This window comes from Lemur catta, chromosome 21 (genome assembly GCF_020740605.2).
Source record: "Lemur catta isolate mLemCat1 chromosome 21, mLemCat1.pri, whole genome shotgun sequence".
Taxonomy (NCBI): Eukaryota; Metazoa; Chordata; class Mammalia; order Primates; family Lemuridae; genus Lemur; species Lemur catta.
The window spans coordinates 7,039,939-7,064,139 of NC_059148.1; the positions used below are offsets into that span (position 1 = coordinate 7,039,939).

Consider the following 24,201-nt stretch of genomic DNA (forward strand, 5'->3'; position numbering starts at 1 on the left):
GGCGCGCCCCCGGGGCAGGTTGCCGGCCCCCCGCTGGGCCGACCGCCCTCCTCTGGGGCCCGCGGCATGCAGCGGGGACCCGGGTACATTGCGGGCCGTCGTGGTGGTTGGTCCCTAGGCTGATCGAGCCCAGCCAACGGGCAGGGACAGGAGCGCGGGGTGCGTCCCTCCGCGTCTCGGCCCCGCCTGCGGGCCTGGAAGTGAGCCCGGCAGACCTCGGCGTGGGGCCAGCGCTCTGTCCCTCGAGGCGGGAGCCCCCCAGGACGCGCGGCGCCCGGCCGCCCGATAGGCCGGCGGCGGGCCCACCCCCCGCAGGAAATCCCACCCGCCGGCGCCGCGCCGCTGCCGCTTAAGGTGGACCGGCGGGCGCCGCGCCGGCCTGAAACTCCGCAGCCTCCCCAGCCAGGGTCATTGTTCTCGGCCAGCCAACACGCCCCGAGTGCCCCTGCGATGAAACCCAGACCCACTATACCCTCCCAAGGTGGGAATCGGTGTGGGGCCGGCACCGCCCCAGCAGGCCCTTGCCTAGGGAGCGCCAGCCCCGCAGGGTGGGCAGCCAGGGCTGGGGGGGGGGTTAGTGGAAGGAACTCAGGACCGGCCCTTGAGGCAGCCAGCCACCCGACAGCAGAATCGGGATGGGTTTTCTAACAAACAGCCCCACTGTAACCTCTGCTCTGAGGAGTGCCCCACTCCAGGACGCCAGATCTCCCCAGCACTGATGGGGGTTCCGAGGTCGTGGAGCGGTCTCAGGACATGTGGTGAGCCAAGAGCAGACGCTGCTGGAGCAGCTCGGGTGGCCTCCGGGGCTGGAACGCCACACGCCGGCCAGGGCGCCTCGCCCTGGCTCTCACAGCCCAGCATGAAGACACCCTAGACCCCCAGGAGGCGCGGCCCTCCCAGCAAGGTGCCCCTCTGGTGGCACACCCACTACACAGAGCTACACAGAGCCGCTCAGGTTCTGGTGACTCCACACCTGTGCTCTGCAGGGTGCCAGGACAGTCACCCTCCTCCACTGGGCTCAGAGCCCTGGAGAAAAGTGCCCCATGTGGGCAAGGCAGAAACAGGCTCATGCCTGCTTGGTGAGACCCCTTTTCCTTACTGTTGAGGCCTGGACAGAGCGGGGTCCTGGGCAGTGCAGACCCAGCTACAGAAGACAGGGAACCCATTGAGGTCCCAGCATAGGCCTCCCCAAGCAGGGCCAGCAGCCAGGGCCAGCGCAGGCCTCACCCACCTATGTTGCTGCTGAGCCCAGGACCCAGGACTTCTCTCCCCAAGGACAGCTAAGATCCCAGGGAAAAGGAAAATGAAGCAGAAAGCAGGAGCCCCCAGCCCCCATAGCCCAGCAGACGGGCCTGGTGTTTCTCACAGGATCCCCAACACCTGTAGGACCTTCGTTCCCGCTTTCTGTTGCTTCTCCACCAGAGGGCCCACCAGAAACCCGCTGGGCTGGGTGGCTCACAGAGCACCCCCACAGGCATCCTGACTTGGCCTACGCTGGGGTCCTGTGGAGCCAACGCTTGCACATTGTGTCCCCTTGCACATTCTGCAGTGTCAACAAACCACATCGTCGATCACACCCTGCAATACAACCTGAGCACAGGATGGCACTGTCCCCCAGCCATCCCAAAGTGCCTTCCTGCTGTCGGGGAGTCCCCCTTCGAGACACTTCTCCTGTCCCCAGATGAAATCAGCCTGGAGTTTTATTGGAACCCAAAGCTGAAGACTGAAAGTTAAACATCCTTTCTATGCTGAGCAGGGTGTCTACTGTCCTAGAGAAGGGCTCCCGTTGAGGGAGATCACGCCCTTGGGGGCCTGCCTTTCACACGTGTCCACGCACCAACCTGCACCCTTGCCAGAGTAACGGGAGTAAGGCGCAGTGAGGCACCACCTGCAGCTCACTGCGTCACAATCCCAGAGCACCAGGACCTCGCCACACACAAGCTTCACCTCCTCAGGTGGAGAGCACCTCTGCCCTACTGCCGACTTCCTGGAGCAGGGCGAGGCCCACAGCAGAGGAACACAACAAAGGTGGCCAGTGAGGAGTCTTCAGTCAGGCTTTTAAAAAACAAGAACTGCTGCCTTTGGAGTTGCTCCCCCAGAGGGACCAAGGACTGGTGTTTAAACTAGACATACAGTCACCAGAGAAGACACGGCACACAGGGTCACAAAGAACAGGGCCCAGGCCCGGCTGGTGGGCAACGATGGGTGGTCATGCTGTAAAGCACCCCTGGTAGGGTTCATGGCAAACAGCCATGGGGGAAATGAGAGTCCCTCTTGCTGCCACTCCAGGGCCAGGTCCTAGCTCGCTCCTGCCCCACTTGACGGCAGGGCCCACGTGGCCCATCAGAGCCCTGGTTCTGCCCAGGACCCACAGGATGCAGCAGTTGGGACCACATGCCTTAAGACCTCTCCCGGACACTGGAAACCCTTCTACCCTACTTAAGGTGTCTGCAGACAAACGTGTTACAAGACAAAGCCCCACATGGTATCCTTGAAAACGTCTCTTTATTTGAAGCTACTGCAGATGTGCACAATTCCAACACTGCTGAGTTTGGACTTCAAGTCCAAGGAGGCCAAGACCCCGGAAGTTTTCTCCAATGACAGTGGTAGGGTATCTGATGGGGTTTCGGATATAAGGGCTGTGTGGCCAAGCCACACCTGGCACCACACTAGGCAGGACGTGTGCTGCAAGACTGGCCTTTCCCTCCACCAGGACCTGGCCAAAGCCGGCCTTGGCCAAAGCCTGGAAACCTGCTCAGTTGGTTACCACCTCCTTGTGCCAAAGTGAGGTACTCTGGTGGTCTTCCTCTCTCTCCCCCAGACACATCTGCACACACCCACGCCACCTACCCACTCACTACAGGGCAGAGCAGAGCACACCGCAGGCCCAGCACCAGTGCCACCCAGACCCTCAGCAGCAGTGCAGGCTGCCAGCCTGCACCAGGCACTGCAGCCCGCAGCACGATGCGCACAGCCCAGCAACGCCCGAGCGAGTCTCCAGAGAACCCTGCTGTGAAGCGTGGTGCCTGCCGTAGCCGCACACACCCGGGGCTCAGGCGAGCGCCCTGGCAGCCAGTGGGGACCGCACCACTCACAGAACGGAGCCGCACACACAGTCCTGCCGCCCAGTCCAGGTTCCAAATGTGGTCTTTATTCACTATTTTTGATGACTATAAATAAGTGTTTCCACTATGGAAAAGAAAGTTAGCACAGTACATTTTCATGACTGGGGAATGGATTTTCTGAAGTCGTCTTCAATAGGGCAAAAACTTAGAAAACAAAACCAACCTGAATGTTGGAATACAGTTCTTTATATAAAGTCCCTTGTAAAAACAAAACAGAATAAAACCAAAAAGGAAGGGCAGGGCAAAATTTTAAAAAAGAAAAAAAAAGAAAGGAAAAGGAAATAAAATAAGACGATTTATTGCTTCTCCTCAGCTTCCTCCTTGGTCTCCTCCTTCACCGAAAGAGCTTCTAGCTTTTCAGCCACTTTTTCAGCATTATCGTTTTTGCCCGATCCTGCTAGAACACAAGTGAGCAAAGTAAGAAAAGAGAAGGAAGGGAGCATTAGCCCACAGTGCAGCCCTGCCCAGCTCCCCACGGCCCTCAGGACTGACCCCCGCCAGGGGCACGACCGAAGGAGGCCACGTAAACACACATCCACCTAGACCTCGGGCAGGCTGCTCAGTACTATCTGGCCACTTGCTACCACAGCCATCACCTGACCCCAGAGGGCAGGTAACCGAGGAGGCCTCTGAGAGAAAGAAACACAAGGACTATCTTGAAGCACCTTTAGCCTCTGGTCAGTTTAGTCAGAGCATCGTGGGCCAACCGCCTGCCCAGCTGGACCCGAGACCAGCCACACTGGGTACCCCATGTCCCCAGGCAACTGCATCGCCCTTGACAAGTCAGGCAGCTGCAGCACCCGGAATATTTCTCTGGCAGACAGAAAAAGCACCCGCCTGAGGCTGCAGCCGGGTGCAGAGTGAGTCTGCGGGGGCCCCACCCAGGCCCCTCCCAGGCTGCCACACCACCTTTCTTTTCTCTCTCTTCAATCTCTTTCCTGCATTCTTCAAACTTTGTTTTGAATTTCTGTGCATCTGCGGAAAGAAGAGAAATGACTTCCTAAGAGCCAGGAGCAGTGGAGGGGACATGCCCTGTGGACTTGAAGAGCTGGGGTTCACAGAGGGCCCTGGGTTTTCAGCCGAATCAGGCAGTGACCTCTGAGTCCATCCCAAGGCTGGGGGCTGTGCTGAGCCTTGTGCTTCCCTTCATCTAATTGTGTACAATTTATTTTTATTTTTTTATTTTTTTTGAGACAGAGTCTCACTTTGTTGCCCGGGCTAGAGTGCTGTGGCGTCAGCCTAGCTCACAGCAACCTCAAACTCCTGGGCTCAAGCGATCCTCCTGCATCAGCCTCCCGAGTAGCTGGGACTACAGGCATGCGCCACCATACCCGGCTAATTTTTTCTATATATATTTTTAGCTGTCCATATAATTTCTTTCTATTTTCAGTAGAGACGGGGTCTCACTCCTGCTCAGGCTGGTCTCGAACTCCTGACCTCAAGCGATCCTCCCGCCTCAGCCTCCCGGAGTGCTAGGATTATAGGCACGAGCCACCACACCCGGCCATAATTGTGTACATTTAGAAAGAGCAGCCCAGAGCACGGGACCTCGTGGCCACGGCTCCACCCCTCACTTGTGTTGGAAGGGCTGCGGGGACAACCCCACTCCCAGGACATGAGCGAGGTTCACTCAGCTCCAGACTTTCAGCTACTGGGCACTGGGCCACGACACCTACCGACTCCTCCAGGAACCACTGAATGCTACTTTGACAGTCCAGACTGCAAAGACCCCCGAGCAGGAGAGAGAGGTGGGCCTGGATGTCCGCACTGCCCCTGCCCTCGGTGAGCCAGAAGCCTGGTATGAGGAGCAGCCCTGGGAGGGCCCCTGGGGTTGGTTTTCGGCTCCACGAGACCTGACAGGAACCGGAGCTTAAACAAGAAACTAAAGTGCCAGGCACAAGACAGCAGGGCAGAAACAGCCCCAGCACCCTCCCCAGCTACTGTCCCTTCTCCCCAAACAGCAACAGCATTTATTGCACGCTGTGGGACAGGTGAACCCCAAGTCAGGTAGGTCCCTGGGGGCCTGCCCTCCTGCTCACTCTCAGCATTTAGGAAGCGGATGGCCAGCAGCTCCGGCTTGGGGCACTCGTCAGCAAAGTCAGCGTGGGTGTTCCAGACCCAGGCACGGTCGCTGCCTGCGTTGGGCTTCAGCTCCATCATCGGTGTGACTGCAGGGAGAGAAGCCCATGAGAATGGTGGGGACTGACACCCAGTCCTTGGCCACAGAGCACCCTGATAACCAAGCCAAGGGACCCACTTCAGGCAATATGGGGACAGTTTGGGCCTGAGAACTAGGCCCAGACAAACTCCCACAGGGCATGCAGATCAGGAACAGGGCAGCCTGCTCCCCAACCATGAGGACATCTCAGCAAGGGGTGCCTGAGCCATCTTCCCAATACCATGCAACACACAGACCCCCACCCGCAGAAAAGCAGACAGGGGCAAAAAAGGGACCAGCGGCAGTCCTAGCATGTCTCAGGCCCTGGGTCGGATGTCAGGGTACAAGGCCAAGGGAGCCCAGACATTTCTAAGGGCCCCAACACGGGGACCTGGTCAATCTAAAGGTCGGGGGTAGCTGACGGAAAGAACACAGAACATAGGGCAGTCACCTAGCAGAGCATGTGGCCAGGCAGGGCAACCACTGTTAACCTGCTACTGCCCAGAGAATGAGAACACCAGCAGGGGACACCCGGAGCCCCGTGACAGATGCTTCGGTATCACAGAAGACAGAGCCTGGAATAAACATGCCCACCCCTGATTCCTCAGGCCCCATGCAGACCTGAGGGGAGGGAAGGGGAGCCAGGTCCCTGGGCCAAGAGGGGACTCTGTGTCTGGAGATGGCCCTACAGGTGCTGGCTCACCAGAACAGCCCCCTGTGCCCCTGGCGGGTCTCTGAGAATGTCGGGTGGGCCCAGGCCCAGCCCCGGCCACATGCTCTCACATGTGTCCACACGTCACCGTATGAACTGGGAGCACAGGATCTCCCAGGGCAGTGACCAGGCCTGCTGCACACAGTCCCCATCCACATCCACACCTCATACCCCAGCCTGCCCGTCAGCCTCACCCACACCCCACTGGGCACGCGCCCCCCTCCCCCAACCAGCCCCGTCCACGGAGGGCCCTGACACGCACCAGGCACCGTGGACCGCACAGACGGCTCTGCCCAGATGCCAGGACTGACTGACGACTCTCACAGAAACCCAGCGACCAACAAGGCTTGGGAGAACCATGGGGCATCGGGAAAACCCCACGGAAATGATTCAACCTGGGCTTGAGGATGAGGACGAGGAACAGACAGGCTGGGTGGGGAGGGTGCCCTGTCCCTTTCTCAGGGCCTCTGCAAAGCTGGCCATCCTTCTGCCTCACCTGAGGGCCACTCAGCTCCGGTTCCTGCTAGCAGTCACCCTGTGTGCCCGGGACTCGGGGCCCTGTCCCAGTGGACACACATTACACTCAGCAAACAGACACGGCATCAGAGCTTCACCAAAGGACTCCCCAGGACAAGTGTCATTTGAACATGGCCCCCCAGCAGGGGCAGCACAAGCTCAGCCTGCAAGCAGCTGGCAGCCATACGAGTTGGGGACAACCTATTGCCACTTCTTTCCCGGCCGGGCCTCCTACGGCCCTTCTCTGATCCCACACAGGGTGATCAGGGCTTGCGGCCACACCTGCCCAAGGGCCTCCATTTAGTCCTGGTGCAGCTTCACAGGTGCCCAGCACTCAATGGCCACCTGTCCTCCTCCCGTGTCCTCCCCAGGAGACGTCCTGGTGGGAGTGGAACGCCAAAGGTTGGGAGGCTGCCGCCCAGGCACCGTGCGCACACACACTTATGCACAGACACAACGCACACATGGGCTCAGTCGCTGTACACCCAGACACCCTCTCTCACGCGTACTTACACACCACACAGACACCAGACACACACACAGAATCTGTCACCACACATGTGCTCAGACACCACAAACACAATCTCAGAAACCACACACATGCCTAGACACCCCCCCGTCACATGCCCAGATGCCACATGCAACGCGCTCACATACCACACGCGTGTGCGTGCACGCGCACACACACACACACACGCACACTCTCTCTCTGTCACACAGAGCCCAGGTACCTTACGCACACGCACACTGCTGGCTCTCACCCTGTCCTGCAGCCCTCACTCCGTGTCCCAAACCCAGCCTGGGCTCTGTGTCACCCCAGCAGGGCCTGCCTGGCTGGCCTCCACACCTCTGTGTTCTGTAAGTTTCATGCAGACCTGTTCTTAGTTCAGAGACACATTTAGAAAACACATTTCTTATTTTAAATCCAATGAACACACCACAAACGTACGCTGCATGTAGGAACATGCTCCCTGGTTCCCAGTCAGCTCGGAAAGACTCTTCCTGAAGGCCCCAAGCTGACCTGATGTGAACTCAGAGCCTGAGACCACCTACTGTAGTGGTTAGCGCAGATCTTCAGAGTCTTGTCCCTTCTCATGAGGAGGCGGATGGTCCCTTTCTCCTTGTGCTTCAGGAGCTTGACATCACCAGTGCCTCGTTCCTTCCACTCTGGAAGATCATTCTCTGATGCAAATCGGAACAGCTTTGCCCGCCTGAGAGAAAAGCCACCAAAAAGCTTTGACGTGCATAGAGGGGAACGTAGGCACCAAACATTTTCCCAGAAAGAACCCTTGTCCTCGCTGCACTGAACACGTGGCACAACTCTACACTGCTGGACCCAACATCTCAACAAACACCCTTTCCGTTCCTGGGCTCCAGGAACATCACCCCAAAGAGCACAACAGCCCCACAAATTATGGGCCGTTTTTATTTCACAATCAAAAAGAAAAAGAAATGTCTATGGTCGCAATGTTTTCCCCAACAGAAACCCCTGACCTCTCTAAGCGACACGCAAACGACCGAAAGTGGGTGCAGAAGCTCCCCGGTGGGCTGGGTGTCCCACGGTCACAGTTCAGGTGCACCCCTCAGGCCTGCAGACCCATGGGGACAACTCGGAACAGGGGGAAGCTAAGGCCCTCACTCTACACAGGCCCAGACCTTCCCTCAACTGTGAGATGTCCTCTGTTCTCCCCTGGCCCCAGGGGGAGCCCAGGCCTCTGCTCGACAACCAGGCTCTAGGCCAACACCAGCCTTCCTGCCCAGAAACAGCATGGCATGCTGGGGACCCGGGCACCCAGGACCCAGCAGTGTGCTCTCTGTGGACAGAGCGGCAGTGATGGGACACCCTCACGTGACTGGCCAGGGGGCAGCAGGGCCACCTGGTGAAGATTTGGTGAAGTAATGGGTTGAACTTCTAAGCAGGATTAGTTATCACACAATTTAGGCCCTTTCTGCTAACAGCCTCAGTCCGATTAAAAGTCAGGCCAAGGCCGGGCGCGGTGGCTCACGCCTGTAATCCTAGCACTCTGGGAGGCCGAGGTGGGTGGATGGCTCAAGGTCAGGAGTTCGAGACCAGCCTGAGTAAGAGTGAGACCCCGTCTCTGCTAAAAACATAAAGAGATGATCTGGCCAACTAAAAATCTATATAGAAAAAATTAGGCGGGCATGGTGGCGCATGCCCGTAGTCCCAGCTACTTGGGAGGCTGAGGCAGTAGGATCGCTTAAGCCCAGGAGTTTGAGGTTGCTGTGACCTAGGCTGGCGCCACAGCACTCACTCCAACCCGGGCAACAGAGCGAGACTCTGTCTCAAAAAAAAAAAAAAAAAAAAAAAGTCAGGCCAAGCAAGACCTTGACATCCAAACAGCACAACTTCTAAAGATACCTATTCTGGGACATCAGCCTACTTACATTTTAAAAAGCTCCTCTTCATCTTCCTCCAGGGTTTTAATTTCTTGCTCAGGAAGAGAAACTATTGGCTCAAACTGGGGGTCATGGTTGGACTCATCTGCGTTCTCAGTGGAGGTATCGTGGTCCTCATGCGTGTCCTGTGGAGGGAGATACAAAGAGGTGAGTGACACTCCTGGCCTCCAGACCTGGCCCACAGCCAGAGTCCACCAGTGCCCGCAGTGGGTGTCCCCAACAGTTTATGAAGAGCCTTTGAACACTACAGTGATCCTCACTCTAAAGTAAGAAACTCAGCCCACAGCCTTTCACTCTAGGAAAGGTTTGCATTTGGGAATCACCAGGCAAGCCTGTGGTTAGCCGCTAGATTTCTGCTTCCCTGCCCATATTTGCAAACATCAATCAGAAGATCTGTGCACAGATTGACTGGGGCTCCTGAAACTTGCTGAGTGGCCTGCGAGAAACTGCTCAGTTTCCTCATCTGTAAAATGCAGGGGATACCTGCTTTGTGAAGATCAGAGGCCACGATGATGAATCTTAAGAGCATCACCCTTAAAGGGAACAGAAACCCTTTCTGTTTTCACTAGTTAGGAAATGCCCGGGCTCTTCCTTACTAAAAGGAAAAAATATTGCCGTAGGACTACTAGTATTTACGTGGAATTCACAATTCTGTTAACAGTTTCCTCATAGTTTGTAAAACTAAGTTCATTAGTACGTCAAGCATACAAGTGAAAGTCACAAAATCCTCACCCCAATTCAGAAAATTACAGAGCACAAATAATCACATTTTAGGCTCAAGTCTTGCAGAACACGTGCCTCCGTGACCCAAAAGTCCCTAAGAGACCCCAAAACATCACCACCAGAATCAAACCGGAAAAAAACATATAAGCTGCTCTTCCCAGCTCAACAGCACTGCGGCTCTGTCGCGGCACGCACCCAGCCGGGCACCGGCAGCCAACAAAGCCGCCCCCGCCCCGGGTCGGCGCGTCCTGGACCCGTCTCCCCCCGCCCCCGTCGCGCCGCTGGAACGCGATTTCTCCCACAGAGGCTGGTGGCGACTCCAGACGTCGGGACTGAATGAATGAAGTGCTGCGTGGGCGACGGAAGGGATCGCTGCACCGTACTACTAGGAAGCCCCAAGTGGGCTGGGCCAGAGAAAACCGGCCGCCGGCCTCGGTCCCCAGCGAATGCGCGGCCTTGAGTGGCGATGGCTGCTCCCCGGCCCACGCCAAGGTCACGCGGGCGCCCCGCAGCCCCCGGGCCTGGAGCCCACACCCCCGACACCGGGCACCCCGGCCCGCAAGCCTTGAGCTCCCAGGCCCCGCGTGAGGAAGGCCCCGCAGGCGCCGAGCCCGCAGGCCGGCGGGGGTTGGCCGTGGTGGCGCGGGCCGCCCACGTGGCCGCCGATAGCGGCCCGGGCCCCCCTGGGCCCCGTCCGCCCACCCCGTCCCCGCCGGGGCCCGGCCGCACCTTGGTGGCCGCCATGGGGGCGCGGCGGCGGCGGCGGCTCGGCTGGCTCGGTCGTCGCTGGCTCCGCGGCCTCTCAGCGGCTACTCGCAGCTCCTTCCCTCCGCGTCTGGCGCCGGCGCCTCCTGCCCGCCCGCTCTTCCCTCCGCCCCGCGACCCGAACCCCGACCCCTGACCCCGGCGGCGGGAAACGCGCCGCGATTCAAAACCAGCACAGCTTTATTGGCTCATGCGGCGGACACTCTCATTGTCCGGCCCGCCCCGCGCTTCCCGCCAAAACGCCCGCGGCGCATGCCCGGCCCGCCCGTCAGCCAGGGAGGCGCGCGCTCCCAGCAGCTCCTGCGCGCACTTCCGTCCCCGGCGCACGCGCTCCTAGTGCCGGCTAAAGCAGCGGGAGGGTCTCAGCCGGCGCATGGTGATGACGTTGCGGAAGCCGGGACCATGGAGACGCACCGCCTCGGCGACACGCGCTGGAGGACTCAAGAGCGGCGGGTGAGGGGAGTGGCCGGCGCGGGCCCCTGGTGGGCGGGCCATACAGCCCCGGGCCCGGGATCAGGACCTGAGCACCAGGGGTTCGAGCCCAGCCCCCGCCGGGCGACCTCGCAGGGCCGCCCCTGCTCTCTGAGCACCTCCCGTGTGACAGGCCCAGGACCAGGCGGCGACGCGGCCCTCTTGGGGCCCCCAGTTCTGGCGGCGAAAAGCCCAGACGATGAGTGACCAGCTGGACAGCGAAGTAGAGAGAAGGGAGACGGCGGTCGGGGATGGGGATGGGGTGGCGCGGGAAGCAGAGATGGGGATGCGAGACTGAGATGGGGAGGAGGGGTAGAAAGGCGAGCAGTGGGGACGGGCCGGGGTGGGGGCAGGGAGCCTGGGGCGGGGGTCAGGCCTGGGCGTCAGGCCCTCAGCGTAGCCCTGTCTGTCCCCGTGCAGGGCCCGGAGCCCATGGAGGGCTGCAGCCAGTACAGCAGCGGTGCCCTGGGCCGCCCCGCAGCCCCGGCACCTCAGGAGGAGGAGGAGGAGGAGGGAGCTGGCACCGCCACAGGGCCCGGGCCTCAGCTGGGCCTCTACGGCTACATCAGAGATGACGTGTTCACCTCGGAGATCTTCAAGCTGGAGATGCAGAACGTGCCTCGCCATGCCAGCTTCAGCGACATGCGGCGCTTCCTGGGCCGCTTTGGCCTGCAGCCCCACAAGACTAAGCTCTTTGGGCAACCACCCTGCGCCTTCGTGACCTTCCGCAGTGCCGCGGAGCGGGACAAGGCCCTGCGCGTGTTGCACGGGACCCTCTGGAAAGGCCGCCCACTCAGCGTGCGCCTGGCCCGGCCCAAGGCCGATCCCATGGCCAAGAGGCGGCGGCTGGAGGGTGAGGGTGATCCTCCTGCCACACAAGTTGCCGACGTGGTGACCCCTCTTTGGACAGTGCCCTACGCTGAGCAGCTGGAGCGGAAGCGGGTGGAGTGTCAGCAGGTGCTGCAGAAGCTCGCCAAGTGAGTGTGGGTGTGGGGCACCCCTCAGCCCCAAGTCCTGCTCGGCCCCATGCGTGCTCAGCCTGCCCACACCCAGCAGGATGGCCAGCGTGGGGCCCAGCACTCTCTCAGGGAGCTGGCCGGGGTTCAGTGGACACCAGGATGTCTCTAGGGAGTGGCCGGGCATAGGTCGGGGGCAATGGGCAGTCCCACCACGGATCTGCCTCCTCCTGCAGGGAAATTGGGAACACCAACCGCGCCCTGCTGCCCTGGCTGCTCGCACAGAGGCACAAGCACAACAAGGCCTGCTGCCCGCTGGAGGGGGTCCAGCCATCACCCCAGCAGGTCAGCCTGGGTTGTGGCAGCGACCAACCTCTGTCCTGTGCTTTTAAAACTTCCCTTTTGCTCACTCTTCCCATCAGTGTCCCTGCTTTGCGTTTCCTTCTGGTACTCACCACGTGGCTGTCAGTAGGCCTCTTGGTTTCGACTGCCAGCCCCCATGGGGAGATCAGGGTTTCTCCACACATGGGTGCCGGACAGCCAGGGTGAGGTCCGGCCATCTCTCTGCCTCCTGCCTCCCTGCAGACTGAGTATCGTAACAAGTGCGAGTTCCTGGTGGGCGTCGGGGTGGACGGGGAGGACAACACAGTTGGCTGCCGGCTCGGCAAGTACAAGGGTGGGACATGTGCTGTGGCTGCCCCCTTTGACACTGTGCACATCCCTGAAGCCACCAAGCAGGTGGTGAAGGCCTTCCAGGAGTTCATTCGGTGAGGACCTGAGGCTGGGCTCCTGGGAAGTCCTGTGCATTCTGGGAGCAGAGGGCAGGGATTGTACCCCAAGGCTTCTGGGGTGCACGCGATGGCGGTCAGGTGGGGGAGGGTATGGCTGGAAGAGAGAGCAGGGAGGCTGCTACCCAGTCCTGGCTGGCAGACATCAGGCACTCGAGGCCATCTGTGACTCCCACAGGTCCACTCCGTACTCAGCGTATGACCCAGAGACGTACACGGGCCACTGGAAGCAGCTGACTGTGCGCACCAGCCGCCGCGGCCAGGCCATGGCCATCGCCCACTTCCACCCCCAGGTCTCAGCAGGGGCCCTGCTGAGAGGGAGTGTCTTACCTGGGTGGGCCTCAGCAGTCTGACGGGGCCTTCTCACCCACTGTTCCAGAAACTGAGCCTCAGGGAGCTGGCGGAGCTGAAGGCCTCCCTGGCACAGCACTTTGTGGCAGGGCCAGGCAATGCCAGTGGGGTGACCTGCCTGTACTTCGTGGAGGAGGGACAGCGGTGAGGAGCCTGGGAGAGGACGAGGTGGGTCCCCACAGGGGAGGTGACACTGAAGGCCCTATACCTCCACCCACAGAAAGACTCCCAGCCAGGAGGGCCTGCCTCTGGAGCATGTGGCTGGGGACCGGTGCATTTACGAGGACCTGCTTGGGCTGACCTTCCGGATCTCTCCTCACGCCTTCTTCCAGGTAGCCCTGAGTCCCTGGTGGGCACAAGGACACATGGAGCAAGGCCTGACGCACCGTCAGGACATGATGGGGACGTTGAGTTAGGATGATGACACGTGCTGGTTCCATCTGGGGAGAGCATCCAGGCAGGGGAGCCCTAGGGGAAGGGCCGAGGCAGGAAAGAAGTTGTTCGTCACAGGGAGGGTGCGGAATAGTCCCCAGTGCAGGGCACACTGCACCACCATGGGACAGTGGTGGCCTTTGGGCTGGAACACTGTTTCAGGCTCATTCCCAATACTGGGGCAGGGGGTCATGTGGGGAGAGACCCTCAAGGGAGGTGTGGGGTCTGGAGCCCGTAAGGACCCTCTTTTGGACATAGGCCTGGCAGGACTTGAGGGTCCAGAGGTGGAGGTGGCAGTGGTAGTTGGGTGACTCCAGGGGCCCTAGTGGGAGGCGAGGTCCCCCCTTGCTGGTGTAGAAAGGTGTGGCCCGTTGGGCAGCTGTGGGGGCCCTGCAAGCCTGCCACTCGGGAGGGCTCCCTATGAGTGGGGGTAGGGGCAGGAGGGTCGGCATGGACCTGGTTCTTGAAGCCGGGAGGCTGGGTGGGGTCGCCAGCATGGTGTGGCCAGAGGGGTGGCTTGGGGCCAGGATGGGGAAGAGGGTGGGCTGCCTGGGCTCAGAAGTCTCGCAGGGAGAGCCAGGGGTCAGGTGTGCTTGGGGTGCAGGAGGGGAGGCCAACATACGGGCACCATCACCGCCCTCCAGGTAAACACGCCTGCGGCCGAGGTGCTCTACACAGTCATCCAGGACTGGGCACAGCTGGATGGGGGCAGCACGGTGCTGGACGTGTGCTGCGGTACCGGCACCATCGGCCTGGCCCTGGCCCGGGTGAGCCCTCTTCCCACCCCACGGCCCCTACCAACCCTGTCCTGCCCTGGGCCCAGCTCCTCTGTGTCTTCTGCCACTTCCCTCCCTGAGGAGTGCTGGGCAGGCACCACTGTCTGTGTCCTTTCTGTTTCAGAAGGTGAAGAGAGTCATCGGGGTTGAGCTGTGCCCCGAGGCCGTGGAGGATGCCCGGGTGAATGCCCACGCCAATGGTGAGCACAGTGGGCAGGCCTCCAACATGGTGCCTAGAATCCACCCTGGGGTGAGGGCCATTGGGGGTGCAGCAGGGCTGCCTGCAGACCTCCGGTGCACCCAAGTCCCGGGGTTGCCCAGCAGGGACTTGGGTGCACGGGTAGGAGTAGGTAGGAGTAGACTGGCCCTGCTGGGGGAAGGTGTCCGGGGCCCGCCGCCAGGCTGTGGTGCCATCTCCAGAGCTGAGCAACGTTGAGTTCCACTGCGGGAGGGCCGAGGACCTGATGCCTGCCCTGGTGAGCAGACTGGCCTCCGAGCAGCTTGTGGCCATCGTGGACCCACCCCGTGCCGGCCTGCGTGAGTGCCTCTGCGTGGGGAGGTGGTACAGGGGAGGCGGGTGTCAGGGTGGCACGCCAGGCTGTGCAGGCCCGGGCCTCAGGCACCCAGCCCGTGTCTGCCTCCTCAGACTCCAAGGTGATCCTGGCCCTCCGCAGAGCTGAGAACCTCAGGCGGCTCCTCTATGTTTCCTGCAACCCTCGGGCGGCCATGGGCAACTTTGTGGAGTGAGTGTCAGGCAGGGCCCAGCGCATGCCTCCCAGCCCCCACCGGAGCCCCTGGCCAGCCGCGGGCTGACCCTGGTGCTCCCTCCTTTGCCAACGCAGCCTCTGCAGGGCCCCGTCCAACCGCGTGAAGGGCACCCCGTTCCAGCCAGTCAGGGCCGTGGCCGTGGACCTGTTCCCGCAGACCCCACACTGCGAGATGCTCATCCTGTTCCAGAGGGTGGAGCGCTCCAGCGGCACAGGGGTCCTGGGGCCCCCAGATGACATCCCACAGGAGACCGGGCCTCCCTCTCCTCCTAGGCCCCAGGACCACTAGCAGCCAGCTCTTCCAGACCAGGGCCTGGCACAGGGGCAGAAGGCCAGGGACCCCCACAGCCCTGCCCAGGCGCTCCAGGACGCAGAGCAGCTGGTGGCCCCACCAGGACCAGCCTGTGGCTGTGGGCCATGGGCTCTGAGCTCCGACCAGGAAGGTGGGAGGTCTCCTGGGGCCCGTTCCCCATCTCCATGTCTCTTTGGGAACAGCTGGGCTAAGATGGCTGGAATAAACAATGCTGAACTAAGGACGTTTCTGTGATGAGTCAGGACTCGGGCATACGCGGGCTCCTCTCAGCCCCCCACTGTGGGTGCCAAGGGGCAGGGCACCTCAGCCCCGTCTGGCCTGCCTGAACCCAGGTCCCTACTGGCACCCTTCTCACCAGACCTGGGCACAAAGATCTGCCCAGCTACGGGGGAGGGTGGGTGGTGGAGCAGCTCTACCCTTCTCCATTGGGGGAGTCGGTACAGAGCCTGCTTTTAACAGTGTAAGCTGAGGCTGCCTGTCTCCCCCACTGGACAGCAGGTGCTGCCCCTGCACCTGAGCAAGGGAAGGGCCCTCAAACCCTCAGCCCAGGAGGGAGGACAGTGACCAAGGAGGGACCCAGAGCCACGCTGAGGTGCTGCTCAGCCCTGCAGGAGCCACTGTGTCCAGCAGGCACCCAGCCCAGAGGGTCCAGGAGAGGTAGCTGAGGGTCCCCGAGCCCCCAGGCTCCTGCCCTCAGAAGAAAAACAGCAGCCACTCTTTTTGGACAGTTTGCTTTATGCGTTCAGACATAGCGGCTCGCCTTTCAGCCACGGCCCAGTGCCCAGGGGCATCCACACAGGGCCCCCTGCCCGCCAACCTCGCAGGACTGCACACAACTGGCACCCACACTTGGTGGACAGAGGGGGACACAGTGAGGCTCCCCGGCCTCTAGGGGGACAGGTGTGCACAAAGCTTTGGTTTACAGGCGCATCTGGCTGTCTAAGGGCAACAGTTACAGTCAAACGATTATTCACAGCTGTAGACAAAAGGCAAGACAGAAGCAAGTATCTAATTACAGCAACTTGATTTAGGGGTTTCTTTTGAAAGCTCAGCACAGAAGCCAACCTTGGTCACACAGGTGGTGAGGGAGGGATATGCTCTGGGTGACCCACAGGCTAACATTCCGTCTTCTGCACAAAAACACCATCACTCCCACCCATGGGCAGCATGACGGGGCAGATGGCGCAGAACGCTGGGCTCCTGCATCGGTTGGCATGGCACAAGCACACGGCAGCCTCGACAGGTGCTGGGGACAGGGCTCTGAGCACAACCTCCTGCCCTGGGACACAACAGGAGCACAGCTCCAACCCTGCTCCGTCTGCAGGGGCCCAGAAAGCACCGGTGCCAGACAAGGAGCAAACGGGGCATGGGGCCTGGCTGCATGGGATAGCTGCCCTCGAGATCCAAGGAAGCCCCTGTCACCAGGAGGCAGCTGCCTGCCACATGCTCAGCCAGCCCCGCGTCAAGAGTGGACTGCACTGAAGAGCCCTTGCTTCCTGTTTACACAAGTCCACTTGCTAAAATGCAGGATTCCAAGTCTACTTCCACCCTCACTGTAAAAGTTTCTTTCCAAATGCTGAAATATCAAAAGCTTTAAAAATCGATGAGGGCACAGATGGACTTGACTGTGCAAAAATCTCTGTAAAAAACCGTCGCCAGCGGCCAGTGAACGTGGGGCCTCCGTGTCCAGCGAGGTGTGGCCTTGGGGCATTGACTGGATCAGGACGGTGGGCTGCAGGATGTCATTGTCCCCCTGGCGTCACATCCAGGCTGGAGAGCAACCACTCTGACGATGGTTTGCCTGCAATCTCTGAAAAGTAGTGCTGATGCTAAAAGTCTGTTTATTTTAAACCAAAAAGGTCTGAAATACTCCTTTCTAACTGTTATAACTTTTTCAGAGAAAAAGGGAAAACACAGAAGGCAGGTGGGGGCGAAGTGCCATGTGCCCCTCTGACCAGCTCCCCCCAGCGGCTCGGTAGGGGCCCTGGGCACAGGGGCCACCTGGCACCACGGCCAGCCACGGCCACAGCATTCGGCGTCCTTTCTCAACTCATCCATCATCCCGTATCATCTGCTGTCCGTGCACATCATGTACTAAAATTCATGAAAACCTTCATCAAGACAGTCCGCAGCAGGTACACACAAGCACGGTCTACAGCTGTCTAGAAACTACCAGCTTGCAACCTTGCGGCACCCGGAGTTGATCCTTAAACACATCCATTCAGGCCTGGGAGGGCTTCCAAGGGAGAACCGTTGTCTCACGTGTGTGCTGTGTGGTCATGACTGTCCCCGTGTGCCAGAGCCCCCACCTCCGGCCCAGGCCCTCAGACACGCTGGCCACAGGGGAGGAACTCAGGTTGGAGGCCTGACTCTGTGATGAGCGATGCGTGACTGGTGGTCTCAGCAGTGCCGCTGGCGGCCCCCACGCCCCGGCTGTGCTGCCTCCTCACACATCCACAGTGCATAGGGGCTCACCGCCAGGCTGGGCAGACGCCACAATTGACATCTTGGGCTTCTTCCGAGTCTCCTCCTGAAAGAACAACAGCTCAGGGATGCCAAGGAACTGGGCTTCGCCAAGGCTCCGGAGGGCCAGGGTGGAGGCAAGCCCTGCGGACTGGTGCTAGGAGGCTCCCGCAGCCCAGGGGACAGCAGTGCCTGTGATGCCAGGCTGGGAGTAGGACAGCCTGGGGAGCAGGCTAAGCCAGGACTGGAGAGGGCCCCTGGAATGCCATTGCCAAGCACCACATGCTGCGATTTCCCTGGTGTCCGCACACCCAGAAGCAAAGAAGTCAGGTGCGGTCACAGCAACAAGCCAAGTCTCTCCCTGGCCCAGCCTTTGTTTGCCCTGGGGCCCCGTCAACCCCTTTCCCCAAGCCAGGGCCTGTCCCCCTCAGGCCCCACAGCCCTTCTCCTGACCAGGGACAGGCCAGGCAGTCCTGCTAGCTCCAGGCGGATGAGGCTCCCACCCCTGCCTAGGGCAGGAGCAAGGCCCCTCCTGGCCTCCTGACCCTTCGAGGCCCGGGCGGGGCAGCAGGTGCCGAGCCCTGGGGCTCTCGTGCAGGCCCAGGGGATGCCACAGCTAAGAAAGCTCCTGCCTAGGAGGCCCAGGAGGGGGTGTGAGTAGCCACATGGACTGTGCCTGGGGACAGGGGATACCACTGTCAACCTGACAATCCCCTCTTGGTGTGCGGCACCCAAGGTGGCTTTAGGAAGGCTTGCTGGGACCAAGCCCTACCAGTTGAACCTGTGAGTTCCCCAGGGTACCTGGCCAGCACACTGACCCTGCCCTCAAACGCCAGCGTGGAATCAAGACCCGGAGTCGGCCCACAGAGGTCACGCCCATCACCGAACACCAGGCTGGCCTGCCAGCTCTCTACTGTACCCAAAAGTAAAGTGATTTTATACAATTTCACACATGCTGAAGCTTAAAGAAAGCCAGCCTCATCTGGAAGGAGGGTCCTGGCGCCCTCGTCGCGGGGCAGGGCAGACGCAGGGCGGCACTCACCCTCTCCTCCGCCAGCCTCTTCATCTCCTCCTGCAGCTTGCTCAGGATGTGCAGGTTAGGCTTGTTCTTCTTGGCGTACTGCTGCAGCTCGATCACGCTCTTGTCCGAGGTCTCCTGGGGACACAGGGCCTCGCTCTCAGGACTGCCTGGCAGGCACACAGCAGCCAGGAGATGTGGCCACCCACTACACACTGGCTGCCTATCCTCACCGACGCCTGGCCTGCTTTCTGGCCACTCCACCCCACTTCTGCCTCCTCCTGCCTGGCAAGACAGGGAGGCTGGGTGCTCACTGGACCCCAAGGACCCATCAAGCAGAGAGATGAGCACGTGGCCACAGCCAGCAGGGACAGCATGCTGGCCCCAGGCACTGAGCTGTGTATTCCACAGCTCACACAGCCAACAAGCTGTCCTTGGCCCCTTCCTGTCTTCTGAGGCCAGCCATGGGGCCTGCCGTGCCCCAGGATGCCAGAGCTGCCCTGTGGTAGGCTGTGCCACGCTGGGACTCCTCGCCCTCCAGCTTGGAGCGGTTCCCCCACAGGCCAAGGCAAGGCTTCTCTCGCCCTCTCGGTCTGCGCCCAGGACCGTGCGCAGCAAGACAGAAGCCAGCTTCACCTACATTTTAACTCCTTGCCCAAAAGCGTCATCCTTCACACACCTTGGTGGCCTGTGTGGTCTCACCTTGCCTTGTCGTGCCCACAGCAAGTGCCTCTTCACGGCCCTGGGGGACCTGAAGGTGGTGCTGTGCTCCCCCTGGCTCAGCCTGAGGGCCCGTGGCACAGTCCTCAGGTCAGCCCACCCGTAGCGCGCTCCCCTCATGCCTACCGCCCCTCCACCAAGCGGGACGCAGATAACCCGGTTTCCGTAAACACTGGGAAAAATGAAGAACGTGAGCACTCACCTCCCAGTGCTTCCCTCCACCCCCGGGGTGCAGGCAGCGGCTCACACATGGAGATCGTGGCCGCAACAGAGGCAAGCCCGATGGCACACAGCACTTTTCCGATAAAGGCAGACCAGGGAGAGCTGCACTGATGTGCTCATCTCCTTCAAGCCAACGGGCGTCAACTAAGTCCAAGGCTGTGCCACCCCAGGAGGGCCGGGGCCTGGCTCCCGAGCCTTCACGCCCCTCAGAGCCGGGCACACCACCAGTCTCTTGCCCGGCCCTGCCTTGCACTCCAGCCACCTCGCTGGGCCCAGGCAGTGCCCGACCACTCACACTGCACTGACCACTCCCAGCAGGTTCAGACAACCCCACATCGCCTGCCCACAAATTCACGGACATGGCGTAGGAGAGGCAGCCATGAGCTAGAGCGGAGCTGCCACACTCTGCCCCTCTGACAGCAGAGCCCCAGACACAAGCCCCAGGGTGGGAGGAGAAGCAGAGGCTATCGTGCGACCCGAGGGGGCCACCTACCTGCTTGACCATCTTGCTGCTCTCGCGGCCATACATGCGCAGTAAAGACCCCCAGTTCTTGACATGCGGGTGCAGCAGCTGAAGGATTTTCTGAGAGGCTAACTGTTTTCCCACTCTCTTATTTTTACCTACAAAGAGGAAGCAAACATGCAGAGTGCTGCCGCGAGCATCCTGTGTTCACACAGCCAGCTCTCCTCAACAGGAGCCCTGCTGTTCCCGGCCTCGCCAATCCCCACCCTGAGGGCCAGCAGGGCACGCTGTGCCACTGCTCTGGGCGTCCGTGTCTCATGGCACCCGGCTGCCACCTTGCAATGCCCATCTGCGGCTCCAGGAGGTGAGGGCACGCACCCAAAGCCACGCAGCTAGGCAGCCTGCCTCTCTCCCAAGCCTTACACTCCAGGCACAGAGAAGCACCAGCATTCTGCTGGCTGTCGTGGGAGGAAGAACACTCCTCCTGCCATAGGGACGGGGCTGGACAGACAGAGGTGGCAGGAGGGTACGGGAGGAAGACAGGAGGTGCAGGCAGGATGGCCTCCAGCCCCGCTTTGGGCTGAATGTGTGGTAGCCAACACACAGCTGGGGCTCGGGAAGTACAAGGCCACACCAAGGGCCACCAGCCCAATGCCACCCCCCAGGGTCCTCGGGAAGCAGTGGAGAAGGGTCCTTACACCACCCGCGAACTGTGTGCTTGCCACATGCCATGACATATTCGCTCTTCTGGTTTTTACCAGGAACCACTTCAAACTTGATGGACGTGTCACCCATTCCGTGGTTTCTTTAACAGAACACAAAGAGCAGGCAGCACCGACTGAGGAGCGAGGGCTGCTGTGGGCAAGCCCTCCAAGGCCCCCTGAAGAAAAGGCCAGGCCTCTCCCCACACTGCGAGTCAGCGGGAGGAGGGAGTCCCTGGCACACCTGCCTCAACCCCACGGCTCTGACTGACAGCCAGGGCTGAGGGGCTTCATGTACCCAGGGAAAACTGCCATGCCTCCACCCAGGGACGAACGCCCACTGAGGACATGGGATGCCGGATAGGAGCTCGCCCAAGCTGACCCCGCACGGGAGGCGTCCTCCCGCCCTACCTTTTAAGGCACTCATGGAGGATCTGATATGGAGACAACAGCCCGGCCTTGCTCGTCAGCTCATAGACCCTCGAGTCCTCGATACTGATGTGGTTAAAATACTACAATACAAAGCAGACGCCTGTGAGTCCTCACCAGGCCCACCGGCCTCTCAGGGCTGGCTTCCCCCAGACACTCAGAGCTGTTTCCTATGACATCCCCTAAACATGACACCCCACAGCCCTGCCAGGGACCAGCTGGGCACGGACAACGTTCCGTACCTCCCTGTCCCCCTGAGCACAGTGGGACGGAGTCTGGTGCCCACGGCGGCCCTGGGCCCATGGCTGGCTAGGGGACACCTCTTCTGAGTCTCACTCTGACCAACAAGGCACAATTCTTCAGAAATCTAAAGACAAACCACTCTCAGAGAGAACCTCTACAGTCATAATTACGAAGAGAGAGAGAAGATATGCTAGACAGACACAAAAGCTGCATTTTAAAAAAGGCCAAGCCCCCCGAGGGCCAGAGCCCCCTGCGGCCGCACAGATTCCCACCGGGTCGGGGTGGCAGGGCCTGGTGCGGCTGTTTCCAATGGCGTCTTCACCCCGGCTCTGCGGCCAGTCACTCTGACCAGAGAACAGAGGGGCAAGAACAGGCAATACTGAAGCAAGTTAACCAAGTCACACATGAGGAGGACAAAGGGGAAATTCTGCACAGCAAGGCTAGGGGAAGCCGGACAGGAGTGAGGTGGCCGAGGGGTGCATGAGGTGGAGCCACAGGGACAGGCCACCCGACCGTGCCTTCCCTGACACAGTCTCTAGCCAAAGGCTGAAGCCGAGACCCTTCCTGGGTGAAAGAAAGATGCCATCCGGCCCACTCTGGAGCACAGACCACCTCCCTGGCGGGGCTGCCGTGGTCCAGTCCCACAAACTGGCCTTTGAACAGCAGAGGTTTATTTTCTCAGCTGTGAAGGCCAGAAGTCTGGAGTCAAGGTGTCGGCAACGCTGTACTCCCTCAGAAACCTCTAGGGTGATAAAAGTAATTAGCAGGACATATACGCCCTGTAGGCCCAGCCACTTGGGGTGCAGAGGTGGGAAGATCACTTGAGGCCAGGAGTTCAAGACCAGCCTGGGCAACACAGCAAGACTCTGTCTCTAATAAGAACAAAAAAAAAAAAATTAGAAGCCTCTAGGGGAGGATCCTTCCTCACCTCTCCCAGCTCCTGATGACCCAGGCAGCCCCGGGTCACAGCAGCCTCCCTCTGCTCTCCACGTGGTCTGCTGGCCCTGTCTCTCCCCCTCTTCTTAGACACCAAACCACCTCACTGCGTGTGACATCATGTTAATCCAACTGTATCTGCAATGATTCTTTCCAAAGGTCACATTCGAAGGTACTGGGGATTACCACTCCAACATACCCTTTCGGGGGACACAAAGCAGCCCAGAACAGGGTCTCCCTGAGATTCTGAGCAAGGTCCTCCCAGCTGACAAGCAAACCTTAAGCAAGAGTTAGCACCACAGAGAAACAGAGGGGCCCAGCACCAGAGGGGTCCACGCCGAGTCCACACCCTTCACGGGCCTTGCCCCCAGCCCTGTTCTGGGGACCTCTGAGAGACCTGGAGCCGAGGGCGAGCGACGTGCTCCGGCCTCACGCCTGGGCACGCCAGGAAGCTGGACTCGGCCGATTCCAACAGCTCGCCGCGCAGCCCTGCAGGTGAGCCCCGACCCCAGCAGTGGGGCCGGCTCTGCAGACGAGGAAGAGGGCGACTCCTGGGCCCTCCCCTGCTTGGACGAGGAGGCAGGCTCACTGCCGACCACGGGGAGGGAGGAAGGCACCGTCCCCGAGGAGGACCACCCAGGCCAGCGAGCAGGAGCTCCTCCCGGCACGGTCGGGCTCTTGTCCCCAAGGAGGTCCTCACAAGACACTTCTCTCCATACGTGCCCGCATCAGTGTGGGCCTGTTTCCAAGGGCAGCCCCTCACGAAGACATCAGGCCCTGGAACCGACCTCGGGGCACCAACCAGACAGCCAACCACTTAGTGACGGCTGACCCTCTTGGCAGGTAAGGCCCCGCTCTCAGACCAGTGGTCCGTCCCTGGGCAGCAGGCCTGGCACCGGGGCTGGGCAGACGGGAACAGCGTGCACACCCCAGAGCTCCAGGCCCCGCCCTGGCACACGCCTCGCTGGAGAGCGCGGCTCAGAAGCACAGACACCAGTTTCTGGCAGAGACCTGGGCCAGGACGACCTGCACCAAGCGGCCACAGGCCACATGCACTGCTGAGCGCTAACGCCAGGGACAGGTGGAGGCTCCAGCTCTGCAGACAAATGGCAGAAGTGACCTACAGACAAGTCGCTGCTGCTTCTGACAAACAGCACAGAAGGACCTGAGTGACCAGTGCCCGCCCGGTAGATGTTCAAGGCCGTGAGGGAACACCACAGACAACTTGACACCCATGAATCCAACCATCTGGATAAAATGGACCAATGCCTCAAAAAATACAAATTATCTAAATAGCCTGAATAGCCATATATCTATTCAAGAAATTGACTCTGTGCTTAAATACTTTCCCACTAGGAAAACTCCAGGCCCAAATTTTAAGAAAGAAATTACATTGATTCTATACAGACTTTCTTGAAAAACTCAAGAGAAAGGGCACTTCCCAACTCATTTTATGACACTAATAGTACCACGATATTAAGACCAGGCAAAAATAGTATAAAAAACTACAATGTCCCTCATGAATACACATGCAACACTGTAAAGCATATTGAAACCATTAACACATAAAAAGAAATATATCCCATGCCCACGGAGGACTTATTCTATCAACATAATTATCTACATTAACAAATTACAGAAAAAAATTTGATGGTAAGGTCAACAAATACAGAAAAGGCATTAGACAAAATCCAACACTATTTCATATAAAAGCATTCAACAAACCAGGGATAGA

General features: G+C 60.0%; 3 protein-coding genes and 1 non-coding gene across 9 annotated transcripts in view; 1 reads left to right on the forward strand and 3 right to left on the reverse strand.

Annotated features, from left to right (window-relative positions):
- Positions 1-3,129: 3,129 nt before the first annotated feature.
- RANBP1 (RAN binding protein 1) lies at positions 3,130-10,644 on the reverse strand. Of its 2 annotated transcripts, none has more exons than XM_045535055.1 (6): positions 10,382-10,644; positions 8,918-9,054; positions 7,565-7,722; positions 5,165-5,293; positions 4,035-4,100; positions 3,130-3,519 (listed from the first exon to the last, which is right to left on the reverse strand). In XM_045535055.1, the coding sequence occupies exons 1-6, from the start codon at positions 10,394-10,396 to the stop codon at positions 3,422-3,424; spliced, it is 603 nt and encodes a 200-aa protein (XP_045391011.1). In that variant the 5' UTR covers positions 10,397-10,644; the 3' UTR covers positions 3,130-3,421. The 2 variants fall into 2 exon arrangements, with proteins under 2 accessions (XP_045391011.1, XP_045391010.1); XM_045535054.1 differs by having other exon boundaries at positions 3,130-3,522.
- On the reverse strand, positions 3,872-3,995 carry LOC123626329. The gene has a single exon (XR_006730814.1). It is a non-coding gene; the product is annotated as a small nucleolar RNA SNORA77 (small nucleolar RNA).
- A 101-nt stretch (positions 10,645-10,745) lies between the features above and the next one.
- Positions 10,746-15,491, forward strand: TRMT2A (tRNA methyltransferase 2 homolog A). 2 transcript variants are annotated; one of them, XM_045535052.1, is made up of 12 exons: positions 10,746-10,870; positions 11,309-11,865; positions 12,081-12,189; positions 12,430-12,611; positions 12,811-12,925; positions 13,012-13,127; positions 13,204-13,315; positions 14,060-14,182; positions 14,316-14,391; positions 14,612-14,728; positions 14,838-14,934; positions 15,034-15,491. In XM_045535052.1, exons 1-12 carry the CDS (start codon positions 10,820-10,822, stop codon positions 15,245-15,247), a joined length of 1,869 nt encoding a protein of 622 aa, XP_045391008.1. In that variant the 5' UTR covers positions 10,746-10,819; the 3' UTR covers positions 15,248-15,491. The 2 variants fall into 2 exon arrangements, with proteins under 2 accessions (XP_045391008.1, XP_045391009.1); XM_045535053.1 differs by having other exon boundaries at positions 10,828-11,111.
- Positions 15,492-16,278: 787 nt separating this feature from the next.
- DGCR8 (DGCR8 microprocessor complex subunit) overlaps positions 16,279-24,201 on the reverse strand; it is a 40,441-nt gene continuing 32,518 nt past the window's right edge. For 3 of the 4 annotated variants that reach the window (XM_045535058.1, XM_045535056.1, XM_045535057.1), the window contains exons 10-13: positions 21,270-21,370; positions 20,856-20,962; positions 20,188-20,315; positions 17,708-18,890 (exon numbers count right to left, since the gene is read on the reverse strand). In XM_045535058.1, the coding sequence (XP_045391014.1) occupies positions 18,681-18,890; positions 20,188-20,315; positions 20,856-20,962; positions 21,270-21,370 (546 nt within the window). In that variant the 3' untranslated portion in view covers positions 17,708-18,680. Of the gene's footprint in view, positions 18,891-20,187; positions 20,316-20,855; positions 20,963-21,269; positions 21,371-24,201 lie in introns of all 4 variants that reach the window. The other variant, XM_045535060.1, reaches the window with a different exon arrangement.

Coding starts and splice junctions, on each gene's coding strand:
- RANBP1 (XM_045535054.1), bottom strand. Junction 7,723..8,917: donor GAAGAGGAGCTTTTTAAAAT/GTAAGTAGGCTG, acceptor CTTTTCTCTCAG/GCGGGCAAAGCTGTTCCGAT. Junction 5,294..7,564: donor GATCTGCGCTAACCACTACA/GTAGGTGGTCTC, acceptor CTCTCCCTGCAG/TCACACCGATGATGGAGCTG.
- TRMT2A (XM_045535052.1), top strand. CDS start 10,820: ATGGAGACGCACCGCCTCGGCGACACGCGCTGGAGGACTCAAGAGCGG. Junction 13,128..13,203: donor TTCGTGGAGGAGGGACAGCG/GTGAGGAGCCTG, acceptor CTCCACCCACAG/AAAGACTCCCAGCCAGGAGG. Junction 14,392..14,611: donor GGTGAATGCCCACGCCAATG/GTGAGCACAGTG, acceptor TGCCATCTCCAG/AGCTGAGCAACGTTGAGTTC.